This window comes from Pezoporus occidentalis, unplaced genomic scaffold (assembly GCF_034315485.1).
Source record: "Pezoporus occidentalis ecotype Australia unplaced genomic scaffold, CSIRO_AGI_Poc_V1 ctg92, whole genome shotgun sequence".
NCBI lineage: Eukaryota > Metazoa > Chordata > Aves > Psittaciformes > Psittacidae > Pezoporus > Pezoporus occidentalis.
Window position 1 is genome coordinate 1,097,706 of NW_026916284.1, and position 25,240 is coordinate 1,122,945.

Consider the following 25,240-nt stretch of genomic DNA (forward strand, 5'->3'; position numbering starts at 1 on the left):
TGACATCTCTGAGCCTCTGCTCCTCACAGTGGCAGAGGCTTTCAGCTGCAGCTCCAGGCTGGGCCATAAACAGCCCATTTGTCAATGGCCATGCTATTTGGAGAGCCGATTACAGTGTTTGCCTTGGGTAACCAAGGGACCCAAACACACCGGTTTGTCCTATAACCATAGCCTATAACCTATAACCATATAACCTACAACCTATATAACCTATATAACCTATAACCATAACCTATAACCTATAACCATAACCTATAACCATATAACCTATAAACCTATATAACCTATATAACCTATAACCTATAACTATAACCTACAACCTATAAACCTATATAAGCTATATAACCTATAACCATAACCTACAACCTATAAACCTATATAAGCTATATAACCTATAACCATAACCTATAACCGTATAACCTATAACCTATAAACCTATATAACCTATATAACCTATAACCAGATAACCATGGTGTTATCTGCCGTGGACCCTTGGCCATGTGCTCATCAGAGCGGTGGTAACGGGGCTGCCCTGAAGATCCTTCCTGCTTTAATGACTGGGGAGCAGAGCAGGAGGCCATGGCAATGCCAGGGATGGGATTTCCTCTGTAAATTAAACTTCCATGAGATAAGGAGATCAAACACTGGCCACTGCAGCTCTTGGCAAGGCTGGAATGGCCCTGGAGCAAGCTGCTCTAGTGGAAGTGTCCCTGCCCATGGCAGGGGGTTGGAACTGGATGAGCTTTAAGGTCCCTTCCACCCAAACCATTCTGGGGTTCTGTGATTCTACACCTTGGAGAGAGCTCAGGCCCTTGACTGTGGTGTTTCACCCCATTCCGCCCCTGCCAGCCTTCCCTTACTTAGGTGCAAAATCATCACAGAAGAGTTTGTAAAGTGTCAGAACAGCTTCTCTGGTGTCACCTGAATGAACAGCGCCTCCTTGGAGAGCCTCCTGCCAGCTCAAGCTCCCTTTTCGCCTCCCTGTGATTTCCTTCATGCTGGTTTGGATGGGGTTTTGGAACGATCTCAGGTGAAGAGTGAGGATGGGAAGCTCTGCGCTGTGCTGCCCTGCGGCAGGATCCTGCGTCTGCTGCCACCTACCTGATAGCAAACGGAGAGGTGATTCCCTCCCGTGTTCCATGGGAGGTGAATGCTCAGAGCTCCAGGGGTGATGGCGCTGTGGCTGTGCAGCCAGGCAGAGGAGCACCTCTGGGAACAAAGCATTCCAAGCAAAGCCGCTTGGAAGAGCAGGAGGAGCCCGGTGTGTTTGTTCTGCGGGATAAGCGGGATGCCCCCATGCCCGGGATGCGCAGAGGGACATGGAGACGTTCTGATTTACAGGAGCCTGGGCAGGGACAGCCCTGGGCTGGGGTGCTGGGAAAGGCAGCGCTGTGATAGCGTTACCCAGGGGGTTGGAGCTGGATGAGCTTTAAGGTCCCTTCCAACCCAGACCAGGCTGGGATTCTGTGATTCTACTGCACAAATGGGGCTCGTCTCTTCGCAGCAGCCCCCAAATCCTTTAGGCCTGTACGTAATGGGTCAGCAGGAAAACACAGCATGATACAGGTCAGTGCTGGCCCCAGGGACTTTGAGAGAAAGGAACAGCCTTGGGCAGGATGAGCTGGATAACCAGGGGTGAATCACTGCTCCCACAGACTGGGAAAGGTCAGTGCTGTGCCCATGATTTAGCATCAAATGGGGTCCTGTGCCTTCTCTGCCCTGCCTGCAGCTTCACCCGCTCCACAGCCACACTCAAATGGAAAACTCCAGTTATAAATGGTATTAACTTTGCAGCACATGAACACATTCATCCAAGCCTTGTCCCTGCATTCCTGCCCTGGTTGTACTTGGAGTTCCAGGGGCTGACAACCAGGAGCTGTCTCAAGGCTGCAGCTGAACCCACTCTGCTGCACTGGTTTGACAGCCTCATCTCCCTCCTACACAGGCTCCCCAACGAGCTGAGCAAGAAGAGCAGACACAAAACCTCATGCCAGGTTTCAGCTTTTCTTGTCCAAAGCCACGTCTCCCAGCTGAGCAAACCCATGGAGGGAGCATAAAACATCCCAAATGGTTCTGGCTGTTTGCTGAGGACGGGTTTCACTTCTGGAGCAGCATCTCCCTGCCCAGGCAAGGCATCAGGGAGAGGGTGTCCAGGAACTGCTGTGGAAAGCACCATTCCCGAGAATGGGATCAATGGGAGCCGAGCCTGGAGCTCCCACACTGCTGCATTCCCACCCATGGCTGGACACTGACAGTGGTTCTTTATCATCACAGGGAGCAACTGACACCATGCCCAAATGGGAAGTTTCAGAGGGAATCCACAAGGATGCTGCTCCTGGCCAGCCCTTCCCAGCTCGCAGCGTGCTCTGACAAGACCCTCCTCTTCCCAGGGATGGGGAAACCGAGGCACAGGGCAGGGACATGCCATTGGTCACCAGCACCAGGCTCCAGCCTCGCCTGTGGGCTTGTTATTCACCAGACCACAGTCACTCCTGTTAAACCAGATGGGACCCTGCTGCACATCCACATCCTCTCTCTGCTTTGCTTTCACTTCCTTTCAAGGCAGGGAAGCGCCAGGACAGCACTCGTCGCTCACCATCTCTTGGTTCATGAGCTGCTGCTTTCCCTTTCCTTTAGGGCAAACGTCACAGCTTAAAGTCCCAGAATAAAACCCAAACCAACCCAAACCTTCCCCAGAGCTGGCACAAGAGCAGAGCCTGCTGGAGAGGAAGGAAAGAGGAACGAGAGCGCAGTACATGGATGCCTCAAAGCGCCGAGGCCCTGCTGTGGCACACGGGCACCGTGCGTGTGTCTGCCCACAGGCATTGTCCAGCTCAGGCAGAACAAAAGCTGCTGCTGCTGCTGTGCCTCACATGAGCTCTTTGCTGGGTGGTTTTCTTCCCCGTATCCGTGTGTCACTGAAACACTTCTTTTCTGGAAAATCCTTTCTCCTCCCCTCCGCCCCCAGTGTGAAAAGGGAATCCGTGCGCAAAGGCGCAGCTGAGATTGCAGATAGCCCATTCCCTTCTGATCCTTATCTCACCAGGATGTAGGAGGATCCTTGGGGAATGGCTGGAAGCCTTTCGCTGGAGCCATCCAAGAAACAAGCTGCCTATAGCCTTTAAATGGCAAATCCATCAAGTGCTTGGGGACCGGGATCCAAAACACTGTTTAACCCCATGAAGTATGACATCCCTGGGCTCTGCCACATGGGAGCTCCTCCTCGAGCCGCCTTCTCCACACAGCTCTGCAGGCACTGCTGCATCAGCTCAATAACGGGATCTAAACCCACACCTTTGAATCCTGATCTAAACCAAAGCCTTCTGGGCTCCCCAAGGGACTCTGCCTTTGCTGATACCCACCTGATACCATGGAGGGGTGGTAAAATGAATCCTGGACCCGCATGCAGCTGAGCCTGATCCTTCTTACTCACGGCCCCTCCTGCTGCCGGCTCCATCAGCCTGAACAAGGCTTCAAATCACAACTGTTGTTAAGAAAAGAAATTACTGTGTGCGGCAGCAAAAGCATCCAAATACTCCAACACAACTAGCAGGAGGATCCTCTTGTTACAGCAGCATGTATTCCTGTGTATACACGCGCCCAGAGTATCGCCAGCAGCAGCACTAAGTGGAGGACTGTTAGCACCGATGTGCATTGCTCAGCCATGTGTTTCCCTGTTTCAGCAGGAGCACTGGGCATGTTTAGGGGAGAGCAGTTTGGTAGAGAAGTAAAGGAGGGAGCCCTTCGGTTGGGATGTGGGGTTGGATGCCTGTGGATAACAGTGGGAAGGGGAGGGCAGAGCCGATTTCCACACCAAAACGCTCCCTGATCCCATTTGGCTCCTGCGTGCAGGGAGTGTTCAATCGCTTTGCAAGCCATAACCCCCCCCCAAGCCCAGTGTTTCCTGACACTGGGGCTGAGGGTGGCAGTGGGAGAAGGGCTGGGAGCCCACAGGAGGAGGATGCAGCACCCCGGGGTGTCCCTGGTGCAGGGCTGTCAGCGGCAGGGCACAGGCTCTGGTGACAGAGGAATCACAGCAGCCCCGCAACCCGGTCCTGTTGTATTTAGGACAGGAAACAGATGCTGCCTGGCGGAGGAAGCAAGTGGGGAAAACAAGTGCACCTTGTGCCTTCCCTGCAGGAACACGGTGGGAACAGGGGGTGCTGGACGGAAACACCCCAGTACGGCCCCAGGCAGGGCAGGGGCAGCTCGGCTGGGTTTGGTGGCATCGCCCTTGGCTGCATCAGTGGGGATGAGGACCCAAAGGGCCTCAGCATCCTCCCGGTGAAGAACTTCTTCCTAAGACCTGATCTAAATCTGCCTTCTCCGTGACTGCTAAACAGGACGGACACAAAGAGACCCAACAGCCTGTGCCCTGGTAGGACCAGCAGCTTTGTGGGCATCTTTTACACAGAGACAGTGCCCCCATGGGAAAGCAACCTCACCACCACCACCAGCAGTGCGCAGAGATGGGTTTTATTAACTAAGCAAAACCCCCATGAGCACAAGCAGTGCCAATCTCCCCCCACATCTCTCCACTCCAAACCTCTCCCATCTTTTGCCTTAGGAACACAAAGGAGCTTCTTTATCTGTGGAGTTTGCTGGGAACCTGGGCCTGGCATCACACTGCCCGGAGCTCGATTAGCTGAACACACACACACACACACACACACAACCATTGCCCCAGAGTGCGTGATCTGAGCAGCATCTCAGTGTCTGTGCCATGTCCACCCCTCTCTGGTTGCTCCCATCAGTTGACCCAGACTGGAGAGCTCAGATGCTGCTCGCTCCCTGCTCTGTTTGCTGTACACTGGAAAGAGCGGACTCTGCCTTCTGGGGCAGGATGTAATTCCTCAGAATGAAAACGTACGTTTCCTTGAGCTTCTGGATTTTGAAGGCATAGACGACGGGGTTCATGGCTGAGTTGGAGTGGGACAGCAGGATGCTCAGGTAGGTCAGGGCCTGCGGGGTGCTGCAGGAGGGGCAGAAGTAGGAAACGCAGTTCAGGATGCCCAGGGGCAGCCAAGATGCTGCAAACAAGAGGAGGATGAGGGCCAGATACTTGGCCATTTCGTACTCCTTCCCACAAGCTGTTTCCACACTTGCTGAGCTGGGGCTTAGCTTTGCCCACATGATATAGAAAATCTCGGCGTAGAGCGCACACATGAGGAGCAAGGGAAGGAGGATCCAGGTGAAGAAGCTGAAATACACCACATAATCCATCCTCATCACAGCCAGATAGTGACACTCGATGTAGCTGGAGCTGCCCGTGTGCCGGTTCCATCCCAGCATGGGGACCAGCCCCACCAGCACAGACACAAGCCAGCAGAGTGCCAGGCTCACACAGATCCTTTTCTTGGTGACGGCTGCCCTGTACCTGGGTGGGCAGGAAGCATCAGCCACGTTAGATGTGGTTCTTCAGAAAGGGGAACTACATCTGCAGGAACCTGGGCTTTTAGCACTTGTTTCTGGTTGGCCTCATCCCAGTTAAGCACAGCTCTGTGCAGTCGGTCCTTCGCAGCCTCTGACATTTAAAGTGTGCTTTGGAACTACAGGGGAACCTCCCAACAGTCACCAACCCCCTTTAAAGAGAACCCACAGAAAGGGGTCAGACCCTTTCCTTGGGAAGATTGGTTCATTTTGACCTGCATTGGGCTGTCTCGAGGGGAAAACCTAAAGCCCATCAGGCTTCAAGCACACCCCCATGTATGAGCATCCCTTCCCTGACTCTCAGAAGCTGAGGATTCTTAGGCACCGATGGGGCTCCATTGCCCACATTTGGGAGCCTCTGCCTTTGTGTGAGTTTCCCTCAGAGAACCAGTGATGCCCAGGGAATCCCTGTGGTGCAGGGAGAAGGAAAACATAAGGGGGAAGAGAAATGGGGAAGAGATGATGAGATGGGCCCTTGGCCCAGACTCACCTGGTCGGCAGCTTCACTCGCAGGTACCTGTCGACTGCAATGGCCAGGAGAGACAGGATGGAGGCATGAGAGAAGATCATCATGAGGCAGCACATGAAGAGGCAGGAGTAGAAATGGGTGACAACTCCGAGGCTCACTATGACAGCCAGCGGCATGACAAGGATCCCCATGGCAATGTCACTGAGGGCCAGGGAAACGATGTAGAAGAAGGTGGTCTTCTGCAGAGCTGGGTTCAGCTTCACTGCCCAGATCACCAAGGCATTGCCCACCACCGCAGCTATCCCAATGACAGACTCCATGGTGATATAGATCACATCCAGGCTGCCTAATGCCATTTTGGACTGTTTACATCCAAAGTGAAGCAACGCTGTGCTGAGCTCTCATTTTCGGCCCCAGCAGCCGGGTCAGAAGCCAGCTCCTCCCTGATGTGCTCTGAATGAAGTTCCTCCTTCAGAGCTATGCACACAGCTCCCCAAAGATGAGCAGATTTGTCCATGAGCATCCATCTATCAGATTGGTAAAAAGCCCTGTGACATCTTTTCTGTCTCCTTGAGGTTTATTTGTGCTTCTGTAGAAGAGTCAACGTTATCTGGTGGCACCTGGCACAAACCACAGGGGCTTGTGGTAATTCTGCTAAATTTTAGCCCTGATAAATACAATCTCCTCCCTGTGCAGCCTCGCAGGGTGGATTAGCCAATGCACAGCTCTATTGTGGCTAGATTGCTCTGCCTCTGAGCTTCTTTGAGGCCTGCTCCATCCATACGGTGTGCAGTGAAGGTGTAGCATCAAAGAAAACAGGGCCAAAGGGCCTGGAGTGACCCTGTCTGTTCCCTTGCCACAAGGAAGGGGTGAGGAAGGCAAATGCAAAGGCATTCAGCTGGGTTTTGGGTGAGCAAAGGGCAAATGGAAGGAGCAACATTTTGACTGCTCCCCTAAGGTCCCACACAGCTGTGGTGCCCAGGAGCTGTGCATGCAGCAGGCACAGGGCAGCAGAGGCCCTACCAAAGCCCCTAAATAGTGGTCTCTACAAGAGGCATCTTGCAGCAGCCACAGGAGTGGAAGAAGACAGAGAACGGAAACCAAAAGCCCTGAGAGGAGCTGCACAGCGAGGGCAGGAAGTGGGGAGCATCTCACCCAGGTCATTTCCTATGGATGCTCATAGCTGCGCGGTGCAGGCTGCCCACCCTTGCCCAGGTCCTTCCCCGAGGAGCAGCTCCTTCAGCTCACAAAAGCCTTGCCTACATCCCAGCCGTGACCTGGGATTTGCCTCCTGCACCCACAGATATCCTGCATCAGCTCTGATCAGAAAACCAGCACAGACTGGGACTGTCTATGGAGAGCTCACCATGTACCAAGCGCCCTCCCGGTCGGGAGCGAGAAGTACTTGCATTGATTCCAGGAAAGCAGAATTTGTCCAACTCTTTTGACAGCATAGAATAAAGAAGTTTCATGTATTTCTGGCTCCATCTCCTCCTCGGGATGATGTCACTTGCCCATCCTCAGTTTTGCCAGAAAACTGGGTGGAAGAGGTGGAGAACTCGGTGTCCAGGAAACCAAATACCACCCACATTTGCTTAAGGCTTCATTACACTGATATAGCACCATCCACCTAATCCTTTACTCATTATTCACTCCTTCTTGGAGCATGTGTGCTTCTATTTGCCCAAGAGCCAGGTTCTCCTGCGACTCGCAGGCTGACCCGAGCTCATGTTTGCATCTCTTCTCAGTTTCATCTGAAATGGGAGCAGCTCTTTCACTGCAGACCCACATCAATGAGCATTTGCTCACCCGCAGCAAGCGGATCACAGCTTTCACAGCCTCTCCCTGCTACTTCCCACACCTTTCCTCAGTTTCTCCATCTCCCATAAGCAGAGCATAGCAAAGTGTGCTGCTCTGAACATGGCTCGGTGGGTTGTCATGCTGATTTCAGGCAGAAATGAGGGCTGAAAAAGTCACCTACAGTGCAAGTGTTCTTGTCAGATTGAGAAAGCTCCAAGTAAAAAGCGTTTTTCAGCCACCTCAGGGCCTTCACTGAAATGGTAAGCCCTGGATTATATCAAGTATTGGAATATAACAGAGCACCCTCCTAAAGTCCCCTGAATTGCCTCATTTCCTATAGTGACCACAGGGCGATTATCTAGATTGATAAGTGCCAGCTTTGTACATACAATTCTGGTTACAGTTCTCCCATTTCTAAAACTGCAACTTGGAAGAGGAAGCAAAGTGTTTGGTTATAGGCAGCTGGCAAGCAGGCTTGTGGAAGCTCTTCCTTTATTGTTTGGGGTTTTTTTAACTTTCCAAAGTCCTGGACTGATACCAGGCTGCTGGAGGGATGCTCCGAGCTTCAGATGGGTCCAGAGAAGGGAACATTCCCTGGATACTAAGGTATTTGCAGCTGTGAAGAAAGGCAACTGCTGATTTGCTGCCCAAGTACCAAGGATGTGAAATACTGGAAGGGGTTTGCACACTGGTGAGTCACTGGAACAACTGAGCACCAGAAACCAAGGACGAATCCTACACACAGTCATTGTTGCCCCATCCCTGGCAGTGTTCAAGGCCAGGTTGGAAGGGGCTTGGAGCAACCTGCTCTAGTGGAAGGTGTCCCTAGATGGAACAAGATAACCTCTAAGGCTCCTTCCAACCCAAACCAATCTATGATTCTGTAGCTCAACCCAGGTGGGAACATCTCCAACAACTCACCATGCTCAACACCAGCCAGGAGCTGCACACCAGCCAGGAGCTCAACAGCCTGCATGGGATTTACATTGGTACAGAGTGCTTGGTTGCTGTCTTGGCCACTTTGGGAAACATCCTGGTCATCTGGGTGGTGAGGATGAACTCGACGTCTCAGAACATGACTCTGCACTTCATTGTTTCCCTGGCGCTGGCTGATATCGCGATGGGGATCCTCGTCATGCCCCTGGCCATCGTGGTGAGCCTGGGCATCAGCGCCCACTTCTACACCTGCCTGGCCATGTGCTGCCTGATGGTGGCTTTCAGTAACGCATCCATCCTCTCCCTCCTGGCCATCGCCATCGACAGGTACTTGCGGGTGAAGCTACCAACCAGGTGAGTGCTGGACCACCACGGGCTCCTCCACTGATGCTCCTGCCAGCTTTCCAACCCCCAGCCTCTGCCCCAGGGCTGCCACCACCCCTCTCCTCCTTAACTTGTCACTTTTCTAACAAGTATTTACACTAAATGCCAAATATTTGCCCCAAAATGCCACATATTTGCCCTAGAAATGCGTGCTTGGGCATGAAGAAAAGACTTGTTCCTAAAAGCCCAACCTGAGTTGAACTTTCTAGAGCAGGAACCACTCCCTGCAGTTAATAATACAGCACAGACAGACCCTGGGGATGCTTGTACAGGGCTGAGAACTCGCTGTTAGTGCTAGTCTGAATTTGGCCACACAGGGTGAGTCTGTGGCTGAGCAGTTGAATTCTTCAGCTCTTTTGTTAATGCTGAGAGTACTGAAGATTTCACTGGGTTTCTGAGTCTTCTAAATAAAATCCCTTTCACTGTTTGCTGAAAATACAAAAGAAGCAACAGACTTAAGAGCTGATTTAAGAAGCCATTCACTTTGCATGTTGGAATGGAAAAGCACATGAGCTAAAAATCCAGAGCATAACATCAAGCATGAAAGTAGCAGCAATGGGGAAAGGACCTATAAAACTGAAAGATGAAAGAACAGTTTGGTCCTACAAATGGCATAAACCAAGTGTAAAGAGTAATGGACACCCAAGGAAGCTGAGAAATAAGACAGAACTGCTAATAATGGCAACATCGAGGCAAAAGGGGCACTAGGATCAGAATGAAACAAGAAATAGCTGAAATCATGCAATTATAAAGAGGAGAAGTTGAGCCCAGTTCTTCTTAAGGGTGCTGCAAAGCAACTGGAGAGTTAAGCTTGTCTCAGAATAAGATTTGGGTTAGTGCTCCAAATTTGTGACCATGAACCTGTAATATTTGAACATGCAAGTTCCTGAAACCATCCTTAACCATTTTAACTACTTCTGTTTAATGCAAACCTGGGTTTTCTTCCTCCACAGATATAAAAGAGTCACTACAGAGAGAAGAGTTTGGTGGGCACTGGGTTTCTGCTGGTTTCTGTCCCTGCTTGTAGGATTAGTCCCCATGTTTGGGTGGAACAAGGCAGCAGGAAGCACCTCGGAGTTTCTCAGGTGTCAGTTTATCTCTGTGATGAGGATGGATTACATGGTGTATCTTATCTTCTTCACATGGACCCTTGTCCCTCTGCTCATCATGTGCGCTCTGTACCTTGAAATCTTCTACATCATCCGGACGAAACTGAGTCAAGGTTCAACCAACACAAGAGGGACAGGAGGGTTTTATGGACGGGAGTTCAAGACAGCCAAATCTCTAGCACTTGTTCTCTTCCTGTTTGCAATATCCTGGTTGCCCCTGTGCATTATAAACTGTGTTTCTTATTTTTGCCCCACGTCTCAGATCCCCGAGGTTTTGATGTACTTGGGAATCCTCTTATCCCATGCCAACTCTGCCATGAACCCCATTGTCTATGCTTGCAAGATAAAGAAGTTCAAGAACACATACCTTTTAATTTTAAGGACCTATATCCTGTGCAAAAAACCCAGAGCCAGTTCTGGGCAAAAAAACACAGAGCAAACACCAGAAGAGCAGTCATAAATCAAGAAATGTTGACCTGCCTGTATATACCAGACCATTGACAACCACTTTGTGAAGGAACTGATGGGAAATGGGGGTTGTGTTTTGTCTACTCCCACTCTTGCACAAACTGCTTTATGATAAGGGCAAGCTCCTCTTACCCAATCTGATGCACATTTGACATTAAGCCCAAAGCAACCATTTATGGTCTTCTGCATTGGGTACTCCAGAGAATTCTGCTTGGTGGTTGCTGAGCTTCCAGGCAAGCATCTTCATTTAACAGGACCCTCCAGGTTTTATGTATTGACTTGACCATGATTTGGTAGACCCATGACCCAAAGAACTGGTAACAAGGAAGATGTTTTGCTCCGAGTGCCCCAGCTTGGATCTATCAGCAGCTGGTAAAACCCTGCTGCTGAGTCACACAGCTGAGCATCTCAAGAAGGCCAGATGCTGCACTGATTCTGGGGACCTCTGCTTTGCAGGACATCCTAACAGTGGGACACTTCCGTGGCTTCCAAGCAAGACAGTGCTCACCACAGACTCCTGCAAAACTAACTCAGACACAGAGCAGCAGGCAAGAGCCAAAGTGCTGAACACACCCAGCTGCTCCTTAGTGCTGGGGACATACCAGAAGGAGATGACTGTCAGAAAATAAACTAATAATATCTTTAAGTTCTTCCCTCCTCCCCCAGCTGCCTGACCAGGGATAGAATCAACAGTTCCAAACCCATCACATGTACATTGTCAGAACTGGTTACCAAACCCCATCTATTTGGGGGATTCTTCCTGCACAGCATATCCTGTGTTTCCTACAATCAATCCTGCTTTGCTAACACCTGATTTAAATGTGATTTGTGCTGCAAGACTCCTCTGTAAACCTGAAGAACAGTTACTCTTTGTAGCAGCCTGTTACAGATCTGATGACTAAAGATGAACGTAAAGATGTGTCCAGATATGTCTTTGTATTAGTTTCAAAATACAGAAAAGATACTGGACAGAAGTTTTGCCAGTGTTGTTTTGATTTTTGTTGCACAAGGATTAGTTTGGTCCACTGAAAAATAGGATAAGTATGTTCTTTGCTGTTGGTAATGCAGCCACTCACAACCCAGGCACGTCCTCACTGAGTATTCTTACACCCTTTGTCTTCTCTGTCAATTTAGACTAAATCTGAGCCTGAACAGCAAAACAAAGGACACACAAACCCTCCTCTATTCTGATTAGCAGATGCCAATGTCCCAAATTCCTCTATCCTTCCATAAAACAGAGTTGGCCGATGGCTACTGGTAAAAGCTGTGTATGACTGGACAAGGCTCTTGGCATGGGAAAGAGATAGCAGAAGGATGCTCTGAAGTGAATCTGGGACTCACTAGCAGCCACACAACAAACGGAGGTCTCTGTCACCCTCCATCTCCAAGGGCTCTAGGTAGGCACACAAAATTGCTGCACTGTGGTTGGTGCCATGTCACAAAGTACATGAGATGGTTGTGATGTGTCAGTACAATTCACGGTGAGGAAACATCTACATGAAAAACCCAACATGCTAACTGGTCTCAATAGGAAGTCACCTTTTCTTGCACTTCTAACAAGATCTAACAGTATCTAACACAGGAAAGCAGCATTCCTCTTGGTGTGGTGAAGACACATTAGTGCAAGCCTGGTAAATTTTCAGACCATCTTACTTCTCAGTTGCTCAGAGTCCTGCTCCTGGTCCTGTAGAATGGTCAGCACGCCTCTCAAGCCAGAGTTCAGAATGTGATGGTGCTTGTGAACCTGTGTTTCGATGGGCCCCTGCACTTCCACCAGCTTCTGCAGCCCCAAAGGCCGGCAGGGCAGAGGTGGAGCAGCTGCTCCAACTGCTTGTTGGAAACACACCAACCGAGTGATGAGGGAAATCCATCTGCCCATCATGGCTTCGTGCTGCCATCAGGTGGCCTCACTCATTTGAAGCTTCTCATATGTTGGACTTGCTGCTTCACAGGAGGCAGCAGGACCCAAGCACTTGTCCTGGCCAAAAAATTCCCCTTCAGAGGGGTTCACAATAGCCCTTCCAGAAAAGAGGAATAACTGCAAGAATCTGACACTCTGGTGACCAGAAACAAGGCAGCTTCTGAAGCTCACAGGGCTGAGGCAGCAGGAAGCTTCGCTCTGATTCAGCCTTGTAGGAGAAGCATTAAACAACTGATGGAGATCGTTGCACTTAAACAACAAACCTCCCACCTGCAGGCACAGGAACATGCAGAGAAGCTTCTCTGTGCCCCTGCTAAGAATGAGTCACTAGTGCCAACTTGTTCCCCAGTTTATGAAAGGGGAATTCTAACTTTCTACAGTCTATTTAGAACACTGGGTAATTAACATTTTCAGAAATGGACTGTCACACTGTGTGCATTTCTTTTTACATGACCCAACTGGGAAGCAGATATTTGCATACAAACATTTTGTTATCATAACTTCAGGAAGCAGAAAATAACTCACTTGGCAATTAAAAGCCAAGGAAAACATAGTCGGTGACAGAAAAGGGAAACACAAAGGCACAGACATGAATGGACACAGAGTAACATTTCCATTTCCATTGGTCATTCAAAGCAACAGCAAAGACATAAATGGGAACTTTACAAGTGCAGTGAGATTTCTAGAGATTGGGAAATAGGGTATAAAAAGCAATTTGTCCACAACCACCAAGAAGTTTGGAATAGGAGACATTAGTTTCCCCTGGTAACTATAAAATGAGCTGATGTTAGACATACAGCAGTGTCGGTATTTCCCAGCACACTACAGGCCTTGATATAATGTTCTGGCAGCATCTGATGTTCAGAAAGTGCAGGTGTCTTCGTTTCACTAGAAGCTCCATCATCACACAGCTGCTGGTGCCCCACTCTGCTGGAAGACCAGAGAGGCGTAGGCAACATCACTCTGGGGATGTGAAAGAAGCCACAGACATTAGAGAATGTGCAAGCACCTCGGTATGGATTTCCTGCTTTTAATTTGCCCTCAATGCGACACACCACCAGCAGTCAGTCTGTCCCTACCTATGCTGGATCAGACCAGTTAATCTAGCTCAGCATCCTGGGTCAGCTCTGCATTATGGGCTCCCAAAAAATCATTATCATGGAGGCAAACTGCAGAAATGCTTGCCTTTGAAAAAATTTCCCCCTGACCTGGTTGGTTGGACATGGCCCTGGGTGACATGGTCTAGTGTGAGGCATCCCTGCCCACGGCAGGGGGGGTTGGAACTGGATGATCTCAAAGTCCTTTCCAACTCAAGCTATTCTATGATTCTATGATCTGCCAAAGTAGTGATTTAGTTAAGCCCCAGATACCTGAAATATGTAGGGAGAACGGCATTTGAGCCCTGTGCTAACAGAGGAGTATCTTTCCTCTTACTGTCCAGGCACCTCCTCAAGGAACTCCCTGGACTACTCTAAACAGGCTGAACAGGATGCACAACAGAAAACACTTTTCCTTAGTCAAAAGAACTGTCAACTAACATTCGAGCCTTGCAAAAGCAAACCTCTTTTCTCTTCCCCCAGTTAATATTTATCTATCAAGAATCTGAAGTCTTTACATGTAACATTAGAAATAGTTGTGACCTTTACCTGGATGTTCTTAGCAGATTCCTCAGTCACTGCTGGGAGGGGAACTTGATCTTGTAAGGTCTGGTGGGATCTCTTACACTCTAGGGAGGAGAAGAAGGACACCAGCCTCAGCTGTCTGCACTGGTTGCAGACAGAGTGCAAGACAGGCTTAAAGAGTAGGGTGACAGAGCAGCTCCAGAGTGTGTGGCTCAGACACAGCTTATGAAACCCACCACAGACTCTCACTGCAAAGTGAAGTGTGGCAGCCTGAGCCCCTGCCTGCTGAAAGTGGGATAAAAGTGACTGATGGATGTGGTGAGAACACACTGCATGGCCAGTGCTAGGACCATAAAACCCAACCTAAAAACCCACACCCCCCAAACCCTACCACGACCAAAAACCCACAGCTCATCAGTGCAGAAGTTAATTCTTCCATGTAAAGAGCCCTTGGGATGATTCATGGGAGGTTACTGCCAGGAATGACAAGTTCACTACTACATTAGTTATTCAAGGGAGACATAATTTGAGCCTCTTTCAAAGTAACTTTCCTAGAAGTTACTTTGAAACCCTGATGCTGCAAGATGCAGCCCACAGTGTAGAAACTTCACACCATCTGTGTTGAGATGTGCAGCACAAGATATTAAGCGCTCCTCTGCCGTCAGGTCTGGATCATCATGCTATTTCCTCTGCTGTCACTTACTTTTTCTGAAGAGGTGGATGACTGCAAAAACCAGAACAGCCACCAGGACACCAGAGATAAAGGCTAGTGATATGTAGAGTGTTTCATGGCTGTTGATACACAGGAAATAGTGTCAGAATTCCCAGTTCATCAAACTGGAATGTAATGTATCATTTATCCCAGCCCCATGAGATTAAAAGATTCATATCTACATTAAGCATCACTATGAATTAAATATCTACTGCACAGACTGGAAATTCTGTGCAACCATTTAAAACCCCAAGACATGAGACACATTGCATGTAACTCCTCCTTTACAGAGCGAGTCTGCAGTCTCTGTGTTTGAAGACAGGAAATAAAAAGTGGAACATTTACTTATCAAGCCTGCATTTGACTTCTGAACCATTGAAGACAGCTGCAGAGGTGTATGCAGTGGTACGTACAGTAATAGTGGTGGCAGTGGGTTCTGGTGTAACTGGAAGTGAAAAGAACAATAATGAAAACCTGGTTTAAAAGTGTGTTAATTTCTCCAGTGATGCTACAAGCAACAAGAACTGCAGAGTACTCATCATTTCTGTAACATTTATCTATCAGAGGGCTGAAAGTGGAAACAGCAGACAGAAAAAATGAGTTATTTAGACTCTTACTGTCTCACAGAGGCCTTTGGCATCAATGCAGCTCTTCGCCAAACACATACACCTCCTGCTAAGCCACCCCCCCAGCAGCTCTTCTCAGTCAGGATGGTATTATCTTAGGCAAGGATACTGCATGTAAGAAAACTCCTCAAAGAAGGAAATACCTGCATTTACTTTTGAGGATCTCACTCCCATTCTCTCCAAACACTAAAGAACAGTAAGGGAAGCTAAAAGGAAGGGATAAAAGTTATATTTATATACATATACTAGAGCAAAACGAGCCTGTCACCCTCTTCTAACTCACACTTTAATAGTTTTTAATCAATTTTTCAGACATCTTCAACCGGCACAAACCCAGCAACTTCAGTGTGAATCCTCCTTCCCAACACCTTGTTCCCAAACACATGTGCATGGTCATTATACTCCAATGAACAGGCTGCTTTCTTTCAAAGATTGGAGTATATTTAATAACTAGAGCACCCACATTATTATTTCTGCAGCAGTTAGAAGTGAGTGAACTTTCAGAATGAGCAGCAGCTTTCAAAAAACCACAGACTTTCTCCAACAAGGAATGAACAGTAACTTTCTTCTTAAACTTGGGGGTGGAAATGTAAAGATAAGGAAGTATGAGTTGACTACAAAGTTCCTCGTCTAGGGCTAGTCACTACAAGCCTTACAAAGTACACTGTGAGAGTAGCACTGACAACGGCATAAAAGCAGGCATCCTATTCTCTGAATGCCTCTTGCTGCCCTCATTGCCTAAGAGTCAAACCATTACGACCCCTCAGTTTCCTACCCCAAGTCCAAAAGCATGTTGTTTCCCAGTAATAAAAGGCAGGCCAAGATGTGACACAACTCCATCTTACCTTGGACCATGGAGCAGCTGCCCACCTGCACGTTGAAGAGTCACAAGGTGTTGCCCCTGCAGGTAAACCACTTGCTTTGTGCGAAGAATCAGTCCAACTAGGGAAAGCTCAAGTGCCATTCACAGCTGGGGCTACACAAATGTGGAAGTGGAGCAACTTCACTTTTTTTTTGCATTTTAAAAACCTCAGGAAAGTGAAAAACATCTGCATTCTGAGGAAGTGTCCACGAAAAAGAAAGTCAGCTTCATTTTAAGTTCGATGCTTACCTCTCAAGAATACCTTTTTGCTGAAATGTTGCACTGAAAAGTTTAAAAAAACCTCCTATTTTACCAACTCCACTAAAAACAAGCACTTCCCCACTGCAGGACCAATTCGTGCAAGTGGCATAGTAAGCACACCCTAGTCTGCTTAAAGGTTATTTACTACAGAAATCACTTCCCAGCACACAAGGGCTGACACTGCACATAGATAAGTGCTCTCCTCATCTGGGATGTTTGAGATGTAACAAAATCCTTCTGGGAAAATATTTCCTATTAAAAAAACCTGAAAGGCTTAGGCTGTATAACACACACTAAACTATTCCCCGTGTTTCCTATGAATACCCAGGAAAAAAAACACACTCTAGAATAAACTTATCCACTTCACCATTTTCACTCTCATACTGGGGATTTCAGTTGAAGCAAAGTCTTCCTGTTGCTTTTGACACATTTCCTGCCAGCTACATCCTCTCTTCTACGGAACAGAAAGACACTGTTGTCACCATTTGAAGCCTTGTTACGGAAGTGGTTTGGGGGTTTTTCAGACCATTTTTAGAAGGATATTTGTTCAGGTACCACCAAGTATCAGCTCAGGTAAACGGGAGCATGGGTGCTCATCTGATTTTAGAACATGTTTACAATTTCAGTAGGTATCTACAGGTCATTATCACACCGAATTCTACAACAAAAACCGATCACTGTAGTAGAACCTGAATTTTTCACAGTGAAGTTCTGTGTCTGCTCTCTGGAAGTGGTCATGAACAAAAAAGGGAACCAAACCAAACTGCGCATACTGAATGAATAATCGCCCATGATGAACTAACTAGTGATATATGTGACCAATCCAGCTACTTCAAAAAGTTGCTACTGCTAGTAAAAGACAGCAGAGGATTTTGTTTGTTTGTTTAATGATACTTTAGAATTGTACAGTTTTCAACAGTAAGAGACATGTCAGTGGAATTGGATGCAGTTACACTGTTGCCTGGGCAGTCTTCGATAACGCCTTCAGGTCCAAAATGCACTTTGCAATACTCTCCTTCTGCTGCAAAGGAAAGGAAAACAGCTTTCAGGAGACAGACTTCATGAAAGACATTTAAACAAGTAAAATATTCTTCTGAATGCACTTTAAATACTCCTTTTTAGAAGCACAAAATGGGTTACTGATCAGCAGGGATATGCAGTTGTAACTCCTGAAGTCAGATTCAAATCCAGTCAGTGACCTGCATTAAAACATCTGCAGGCCGTGCTAGGAACATGTTTTCTGTCTTTTGTTCTCTGCTTCATTCCTTAGAAGAAAGCTCATCTAGAGCCCATCTGCAGATCTTAAGCTGCCATAGTCTTATACAGAGAATATGCCATGCAAGTTCCCCATTAGCTATACAACTTATCACAAGCCTAGCTCTGTGCTGTAACAATACCACACACCACCTTAAATCACCAGCAACACAAGCCCCTGATACCAAGTAACTGAGCTTTGCAGCTCATACTCAGCAGCAGGAGTGTGTTGCAGCCTTGTCTGGAAGTCACCCAAAGATCACCCATCATCTTCTGGCTTAGGCCAAAATCACAGGACAGCAAATATTCGTACAGACTAAAATGTAAAGCAGACTAAGACCAAGCAAGTACCTGCTGAGGTGTGATGCTCTGAACAACGCTTTTCTCCACCCACTGAATCATGTGATCTTGTTCTTTCTGACGCTTTAAATTCTGCATAGCCACTTGATAGTCCAGCCTTTTCTTTACTTCGTTGTACACTGTCAGTAACCTCTCTCGATAATTAGCTTCCAGCAACATTGCAATATTATTCTAGACAAAGATGATGAAATCAAAGGGTTAATGTTTGGCAAGAACACAAAACAGCAGAACACATTCTATAGCAAAAGCTGCTGGATCTGGCAGTGGAATGGGCCCTGTCTGCAACACACCAAGGGCAAACGGTTCACTACTTGGTAGTGAATTAAGAGGCACCCAGATTATGCAGCAGAGAATGCAGAGGAAGTCAGCAATAGGGATGGAGCTGCGTACCCGCTTAGCGTCGAAGAGGTAACTGCGGCCTTCAACACGCCACTGCTCCTTCTTCTCCTGTTCAATGGCAGCCTCGAGACCTTCAATAGATTCATTTTTCACAGCTTGAGCTTTAGCAAGTTTCTCCTGAAAAGAACAAACAAAAGCCATGCCTCAGGAAGAAAGTAAGCTGCAAGAAAACAACTGATCTGTAATTCATTAAGATTTGAGAAATGTCTGAATAATTGTGCCAGGGTTGAGGTTAAAGGATGGCAAGTTGGCCAAACTAGAGTTCACAATCAAGTCACTCCTGCTGGCATGAGGTGTTTCATTTCTGAAGTAACACCACCAACGTAAGATCTAAACCATACCTTATTTAAGCAACATTACTCAGATATTTACAACAGCCTGGACACAGTACTCTTCCAAATCTTCAAGGAGATAACCTAGAATAGTTAGTAACTACTACAGTTAGATTATGGTTTGGTTTGTTACCTCATTAAGTTTGTCAGCAAAAGCTGCTACATCAGACCCATATTTCTTTATACCATAAATGATGACTGATAATATGCAGGCAGCTGCAACTGTCTCATGGTTCACTACATAGATTTCCTTCGAAAGAAAGTACAGTATGAGTCCAGTTCCAAACATGTAAGGCCCTGAAGAAAGAAATAAAGCAGCATCATTTGTACAAAGCATAAAGAGGCTCATTGCAGAGGTAGCTACTTACTAGAAGATCATGAAGTACTCTCTTTTACCATCAGGAAAAGCAGAAACACAATACCACCAACAGTGGTACAGGGACACCCGCCAAAGGTGGAAGCAACTTGCAGAATGACTTCTGCTCATTCAAAAAGAGGCAAAAAACTCCATATAAAGGTTTTGAGGATCAGCAGGCAAAGCAATCTTCCTGCAAGATCAAGCTCATGACATTCCTTTAGCTTTTAATTAAAGCTTTAAATTAAATTAGCTTTTAATTAAAGCTAAAGGAGCATCAGAGCCAGGAAGTTCCGTACTGTCTTATTCCTCCCAACCTCCTTCTGCTTATGTTTTTACCTTTTCAACAGGCAGTAGTAGTGAACAGAACTAAATGAGCCTAATTAAACACACCATTTATAATAAAGTACACATTCACCTGTAACTCCTGTTTTAGGATACAGGAACTGGAAAAACTCCTCAGGGATCAAACCATGGCGCACTTCTCCTCCTTTCTCAGGCAGAGGTGGCAAAGGAGCCAAGTGCTGTTTACTTGTATGCAGTGGTCTTGTGGCATGCAATACACTGTAAGTAATTAAGAAGTTTCTATTAAGCATCTTACTTTATAAAACAAACAAAACGAAAGCTCAAAGGAGGTTATTCTACCCTCTACTCTGCTCTTGTGAGACCCCACCTGCAGTACTGCGTACAGCTCCAGTGTCCCTAACATAAGGGCATGGAACTGTTGGAGCAAGTCCAGGGAAAGGTCCACAGGGATGATCAGGGGCTGGAGCACCTCCCATAGCTGAGAACATTGGGGCTGTTCAGCCTGGAGAAGAGAAGCTGTGCGGAGACCTCAGAGCAGCTTCCAGTGTCTGAAGGCGGCTACAAGGATGCTGGAGAGGGGCTCTTCATTAGGGACTGGAGTGATAGAACATGGGGTGATGGGTTTAGGTTTAAACGGGAGATTCAGGTTGGGTATAAAGAAGCAGATCTTCCCCGTGAAGGTGCTGAGGCGCTGGCACTGGGTGCCCAGAGAAAGCCGTGGCTGCTCCATCCCTGGCAGTGTTCAAGGCCAGGTTGGAAAGGGCTTAGAGGAGTAAGCTGCTCTAGTGGAAGGTGTCCCTGCCCGTGGCAAGGGTTGGAACTGGATGATATTAGGGTCTTTTCTAACCCAATTCTATGATTCTATGAAAACCACTACCCTTAGGTGCGGGTCAAACACATCTCCTATCAAACAGGGAAAGCATCCACCAGACACGCCTCCTTTGAGGAAGTGGGTGGGACTACATAACCTCCAGAGGATCCTTCCCACCGTTAACAAGTTATTATTAGAAAAATAAAGTGAAAGCCCCAAACTAACGGTATTTAAATCCAACGAGCGGCGCCTTCCGAGGCGCTCCCCGTCCTCCCCAGGCTGCCAACGCCTCAAGGGGCCGGCAGCGAAGCCGGGCCGCGCAGCGCACCGGAAGCGCCGTTAGGCCTCGCTCGGAGGTCAAAGCCCTCAGCGCGGCCCCGCTGCAGCCCCCAGCCCCCGGTACTCACCCCACGGTGACGGGAGGCGGCAGGCTCCTCAGCGCGGCCGGGGCTGAGGGGGGGAAGAAGGGCAGAGAAGCGGGTCAGGAGAAAGCTCATGCAGGATGCTCCCCCTCAGCCCAGCCCATCCCGCCGCCCTACACCCCATAGGGACAGCGCTCCCGCCCGGCTCACCGGCGCGGAGGACGAGGCGGGACAGCATAGCGACCGGCACCGGGCACACAACCCCTCCAACCCGCTTCGTCCCCAGCCGGTGACCGCCGGCCGCCTCAGCGACAAGATGGCGGCGGCAAACGCCTCGCGAGACTGAGCGGGGTGGGGGGAACGAGCTCTCGCGAGAGGAGGAGGCGGCGCGCGCGCGGAGCGGGAGCACGTGGGGGCGCCGCTCGGCTCCGATCCCGATCCCGGTCCCGATCCCGATCCCGGCCCCGATCCCGGCCCCGATCCCGATCCCGGTCCCGGTCCCGATCCCGATCCCGGTCCCCGTCCCGATCCCGGCCCCGATCCCGGTCCCGATCCCGCCATGGAGGAGCCGCCGCCCGAGCAGCCCCCGGCTGCTGAGCAGGAGGCTGCGGAGGCTGCGGCCGGCCCCGAGTGGAACATCCCTCCCAACGCGCCCGCCTGCATGGAGCGGCACCTGGAGGGCGCGCACTACCGCGCAGGTAGCGGGGCCGCGGCCCGGGGATGGGCAGCGGGGTCGGGGCGGGGGGGACCCCTGGGTCCCCCTCGGAGCGGCGGCGGGCGCTGAGCGGGTCGTTGCCCTCGTCCTTCCCCGCTTCCTTTGCCTCTCTCCCAGACGGGGCCCTGTTGCTGGGCGCCTCGGGACTGAACGGGCGCTGCTGGGCCGGTTCCCTCTGGGTGTTCGCCGACCCGCGCCGTGCCCCCAGCGAGGGTTTCTGCACCGCCGGCGTCCAGACCGAAGCGGGTGTCGCCGACCTGTGCTGGGTGGCTGACAGGGGCATCCTGGTGGCCTCCGACTCCGGTAAGCACCCGGGATCCCGGTGGTACCCCCCTCCCCCCTTGCCCTCCATCCTAAGGTGGTTCCCTTCTCGCTGAGGTGGGTCCCTCCCCATAGGCGCCGTGGAGCTCTGGGAGCTGGATGAGAAGGAAACCCTCATCGTCAACAAGTTCTGTAAATACGAGCACGATGACATCGTGATGACGGTGGCCGTCCTGGCCGGCAGCACCCACGTTGTCAGCGGTGGCAGGGACTTCTGGTGAGTGTCCCCAGCCCGCCTGCCCTGCGCCAGGGGCCGGGCGCTGGGTGCTGAGCACTTGCTCTTGTCCACAGCGTGAAGGTCTGGGACCTCCCGCAGCAGACGGTGCTGCACTCCTACAGAGGTGAGTGCCACCAGCGTGCTGGTTGCTGCAGGCTGAGCTTCTTCCTGCCTGTCTCGCTTGGGGCTTGTGATCTAATGCTTGCCAGTCTGAGAAGTCTCTGGCACAGATTTGTTTCTTTGTCTCTTGTTCCTTTTCCCCATGGGGTGAATGCTGTGAGGCTTAGTTTGCCTTGCAGCTCTAAGTGTAGAGTGTTTCTTCTGTACTGAAATCTTGCTTGTGCTGGTGTGTGATCTCCTAACCTGTGTTTGGGGTTGAAAGCCCGTTCCAGATGCTGATCTCTGGAGAGAGATCAGATCAGGATTGTGCTGTCTGCTGACAGCAGAGACTGAGCTTTGATTGATCCTCTCCCCACTTTGTAACTGACCTCTTGTCTGAGGGGGCTTCCTCAAGCTTATGCAGTTTACAGGGACTTTGCAGCAGCTCGGGTTGGATTTGGCAGTTCATCAGTTTGGTGGGAAGACTCGGCTATTGCTGAGCAGAAGTTACCCTGTGTTTAGGCATAAGCTGGTCTTTATCACGGTGCTGTGCTTTCAGAGGTCCTTGGGAGTGTGTGGGAAGGCTGGGTACAATCTTTGAGGCTCTTTATTCTTTGTGATTTTGGTAGCTCACTCCGATGCGGTGACATGTGTGGCTTCCTGTCCTGGTAAGGACACCATGTTCCTGTCCTGTGCGGAGGTAAAGCTCACTCTCTGTCTAAATCTACCTGATAAAAGTAAGATTTAACTTTAGTTGCAGTTAAATGCACTTCCCAAGAAACCACCTATTGTGTCACAAACTGCATACCTGTGTTATTTTAGTGTCCTAGTCAATGAGCTGACAATCAGCTCACCAGGCTGATTTCTACAGGTTTGTATTAAAATGTGGGAGCTCCTGGGGATCACTGGAGGAGCTAGCTTGAAGTTAATGGCAGCATCCTTTTGGAAGCGGTGGTGTGGTTTGGAATGCGGCTCAGTAGCAGTTCTGCAGTGAATCTGAGTTTATGTCTAGCCCCTGCCACAAAGGGATTGTAAAATCTTTCTCATTCACTTTGGATTTATAGGACAACAGAACTTTACTCTGGGACACCAGATGCCCCAAACCAGCTACTCGAATTGGTATGTTTCTGCCTGCCGTCACTGCTTTGTGTATGAGTTTTTGTTAGAGGAAATAAGTCATTTTGTGCCTGACTTCAAACCTAGCAATGTGGTGTTTGCCTGGAAAAGCCTATTAAAACCTAAAGACATCTAGCACCATGCAAGTGCAGCAAGCTTTAAAGTCTTTGTTTCAGTGCAGTAGCAGTGCTAAACGAGGTAGTGTAGGAGTATCTTTGTGCTGCCTCTGTTCACACACATCCCAATTTATTTACTCGCAGTTTGCAGTGCCTGTAATCACCTCCCTACCTCAGTCATGTGGCATCCACACAAAAGTGACATCTTTGCTCTGGGTAAGAAGTGATCTCCTTACTTGCCTTGTAGCACACAAATCAAAGTCTTTCTTTTCACGTGACGATTTTGCTAATAACTTTGTTCTCTTTTCCTCTCTTGAAGGTGATGAAAATGGAACAGTTGCACTCGTAGACACAAAGAACCCTGATTCTGCCCTCAGCTCCTCTGTGCATGCCCGGAATATCACGGGGTTTGCGTTTTCTACACATAGGTACAGTCTGATCTACTGGCATAGGATGTGTGACTGCATACACTTGGGAGCCTTATTTGTTTTGAAACCTATTTTAAAACCACCAGGTTTTGTCTTTGAGAAATCAATAGAGAAGAGCAAAGTAAGCCAAACAGTGTTCTTGCCTTTTGAAAAGAGATGTGTCAACATACATGAGAACACTCCTGCAGCAGTCAGAATTACTGACCCACTCCCTATGGGGATCTTTCTAATTACAGTCACCATTGCTTGAGGGATTACTTGCTTTCTGACGCTAATATTCTTGCTTAGTGTGCTGCCAGCTTGCCATATGATGATGAAAACGTTCTGTAAGATTTAGCACCATAACAAGCGTGCTTGTCACAAGTCTGTCCCTAAGAAGCTTTCCTGTATTTGCTTGTTCTAACAGTGGTCTCATCTCTCTCCTCTAGTTCACCCTTACTGGCTTCAATCAGTGAAGACTGTTCAGTAGCTGTTCTTGATTCAGACCTCTCAGAGGTGTAAGTACTAGGCAGAATGTATTCATTACCGTGGCTGTTTGCCTTGTTAACTTCTCCTTAAGTTAATTATTTACCCATATGCTGGGTGGAAGATGAAGATGCTCCTCAAACAGGCGAGCATCATCCCACCAAACTCGCAGTTAAGCATTGCACAAGCCCCTAACCCTCTTAGTGACCATGCTTTATGGCTGATGGAGTGTTCATGTTTTGCAGGTTCAGAAGCCGTTCTCATCAAGACTTTGTGAAAGGCTTATCATGGTCTCCTTCAGACAATGCCTTGCTCACTACAGTTGGATGGGATCATCAGGTTTTACATCACACTGTCCCCATACCGACTGCTGAAGCTTCTGGAGTCAACTGTGTAAAGGAATAGTTTTATAAACTCATGGTCCAAATTCCTTCCTGGCACTACTTTGATTCTGCTGAAGTCAAGGGGGTGTGAACTGGAGTTCACGGTAGAGGCTGTTGTCTGCCTTGAAGCTTGTGACTAAGGAGGTTCCTGTAGTAATTTTGAGTTAGGCATAAGTTAGTTACAAGCCAAGCTTTACCCTCTCCCTGGGAGCTCACTTCACCTGTGATAAGACTTCAGTATTTTATCCAGAGAAAAATTGACTTCAGGCACAGAGGAGACTTGGGAAGACAGAGAATTGTGTATAATTAAAAATGAAGGCTCTCAATTCCTCCCTCAGTTCTCCAAACCATCCATGGAGTTTATAGAAACATTGGGGTGGGAAGATTAAAAACAACAAGGGCAAGAGCCTCATCCTTGAGCAAAGTTCTTTGCTGTGTAAATCAAGTTTTCCAATTAAATGGGAAGATGTGTTGGCATTGAAAGACACTTGTCCTTAACGCAGCGTGTGTTTTAGAGGTTGGTCATCAATATCTGCTAGTGTGGATCCTGTGGTGAGCACTGTTTAAATGCAGGTATTGGAATACCAGTGCTTGGTGTGAG

General features: G+C 48.8%; 5 protein-coding genes across 7 annotated transcripts in view; 2 read left to right on the plus strand and 3 right to left on the minus strand.

Annotated features, from left to right (window-relative positions):
- Nucleotides 1-11,671, plus strand: part of LOC134157043 (adenosine receptor A3-like) — a 122,566-nt gene extending 110,895 nt beyond the window's left edge. The window contains exons 2-3 of one of the 2 annotated variants that reach the window (XM_062605593.1): nucleotides 8,482-8,989; nucleotides 9,973-11,671. In XM_062605593.1, coding sequence (XP_062461577.1) covers nucleotides 8,622-8,989; nucleotides 9,973-10,588 — 984 coding nt within the window. In that variant the 5' untranslated portion in view covers nucleotides 8,482-8,621 and the 3' untranslated portion in view covers nucleotides 10,589-11,671. Of the gene's footprint in view, nucleotides 1-668; nucleotides 750-8,481; nucleotides 8,990-9,972 lie in introns of those variants that run through there. The other variant, XR_009962163.1, reaches the window with a different exon arrangement.
- Nucleotides 4,532-6,801, minus strand: LOC134157020 (adenosine receptor A3-like). The gene is made up of 2 exons (XM_062605546.1): nucleotides 5,921-6,801; nucleotides 4,532-5,377 (listed from the first exon to the last, which is right to left on the minus strand). Exons 1-2 carry the CDS (start codon nucleotides 6,253-6,255, stop codon nucleotides 4,774-4,776), a joined length of 939 nt encoding a protein of 312 aa, XP_062461530.1. The 5' UTR covers nucleotides 6,256-6,801; the 3' UTR covers nucleotides 4,532-4,773.
- Nucleotides 11,672-12,949: 1,278 nt separating the features above from the next.
- LOC134157035 (transmembrane protein C1orf162 homolog) lies at nucleotides 12,950-17,361 on the minus strand. 2 transcript variants are annotated; one of them, XM_062605578.1, is made up of 6 exons: nucleotides 16,323-17,361; nucleotides 15,621-15,683; nucleotides 15,225-15,296; nucleotides 14,843-14,931; nucleotides 14,164-14,243; nucleotides 12,950-13,480 (listed from the first exon to the last, which is right to left on the minus strand). In XM_062605578.1, the coding sequence occupies exons 1-6, from the start codon at nucleotides 16,439-16,441 to the stop codon at nucleotides 13,421-13,423; spliced, it is 483 nt and encodes a 160-aa protein (XP_062461562.1). In that variant the 5' UTR covers nucleotides 16,442-17,361; the 3' UTR covers nucleotides 12,950-13,420. The 2 variants fall into 2 exon arrangements, with proteins under 2 accessions (XP_062461562.1, XP_062461563.1); XM_062605579.1 differs by lacking the exon at nucleotides 16,323-17,361 and having other exon boundaries at nucleotides 15,197-15,296; nucleotides 15,621-16,139.
- Nucleotides 17,362-17,470: 109 nt separating this feature from the next.
- Nucleotides 17,471-21,125, minus strand: ATP5PB (ATP synthase peripheral stalk-membrane subunit b). Its single transcript, XM_062605564.1, has 7 exons — nucleotides 20,990-21,125; nucleotides 20,825-20,867; nucleotides 19,719-19,864; nucleotides 19,079-19,242; nucleotides 18,605-18,730; nucleotides 18,206-18,385; nucleotides 17,471-17,621 (listed from the first exon to the last, which is right to left on the minus strand). The coding sequence occupies exons 1-7, from the start codon at nucleotides 21,015-21,017 to the stop codon at nucleotides 17,550-17,552; spliced, it is 759 nt and encodes a 252-aa protein (XP_062461548.1). The 5' UTR covers nucleotides 21,018-21,125; the 3' UTR covers nucleotides 17,471-17,549.
- Nucleotides 21,126-21,156: 31 nt separating this feature from the next.
- WDR77 (WD repeat domain 77) lies at nucleotides 21,157-24,686 on the plus strand. The gene is made up of 10 exons (XM_062605542.1): nucleotides 21,157-21,477; nucleotides 21,612-21,797; nucleotides 21,891-22,032; nucleotides 22,107-22,156; nucleotides 22,761-22,831; nucleotides 23,196-23,250; nucleotides 23,508-23,579; nucleotides 23,683-23,791; nucleotides 24,220-24,288; nucleotides 24,502-24,686. Exons 1-10 carry the CDS (start codon nucleotides 21,339-21,341, stop codon nucleotides 24,659-24,661), a joined length of 1,053 nt encoding a protein of 350 aa, XP_062461526.1. The 5' UTR covers nucleotides 21,157-21,338; the 3' UTR covers nucleotides 24,662-24,686.
- The last annotated feature ends 554 nt before the right edge of the window (nucleotides 24,687-25,240 follow it).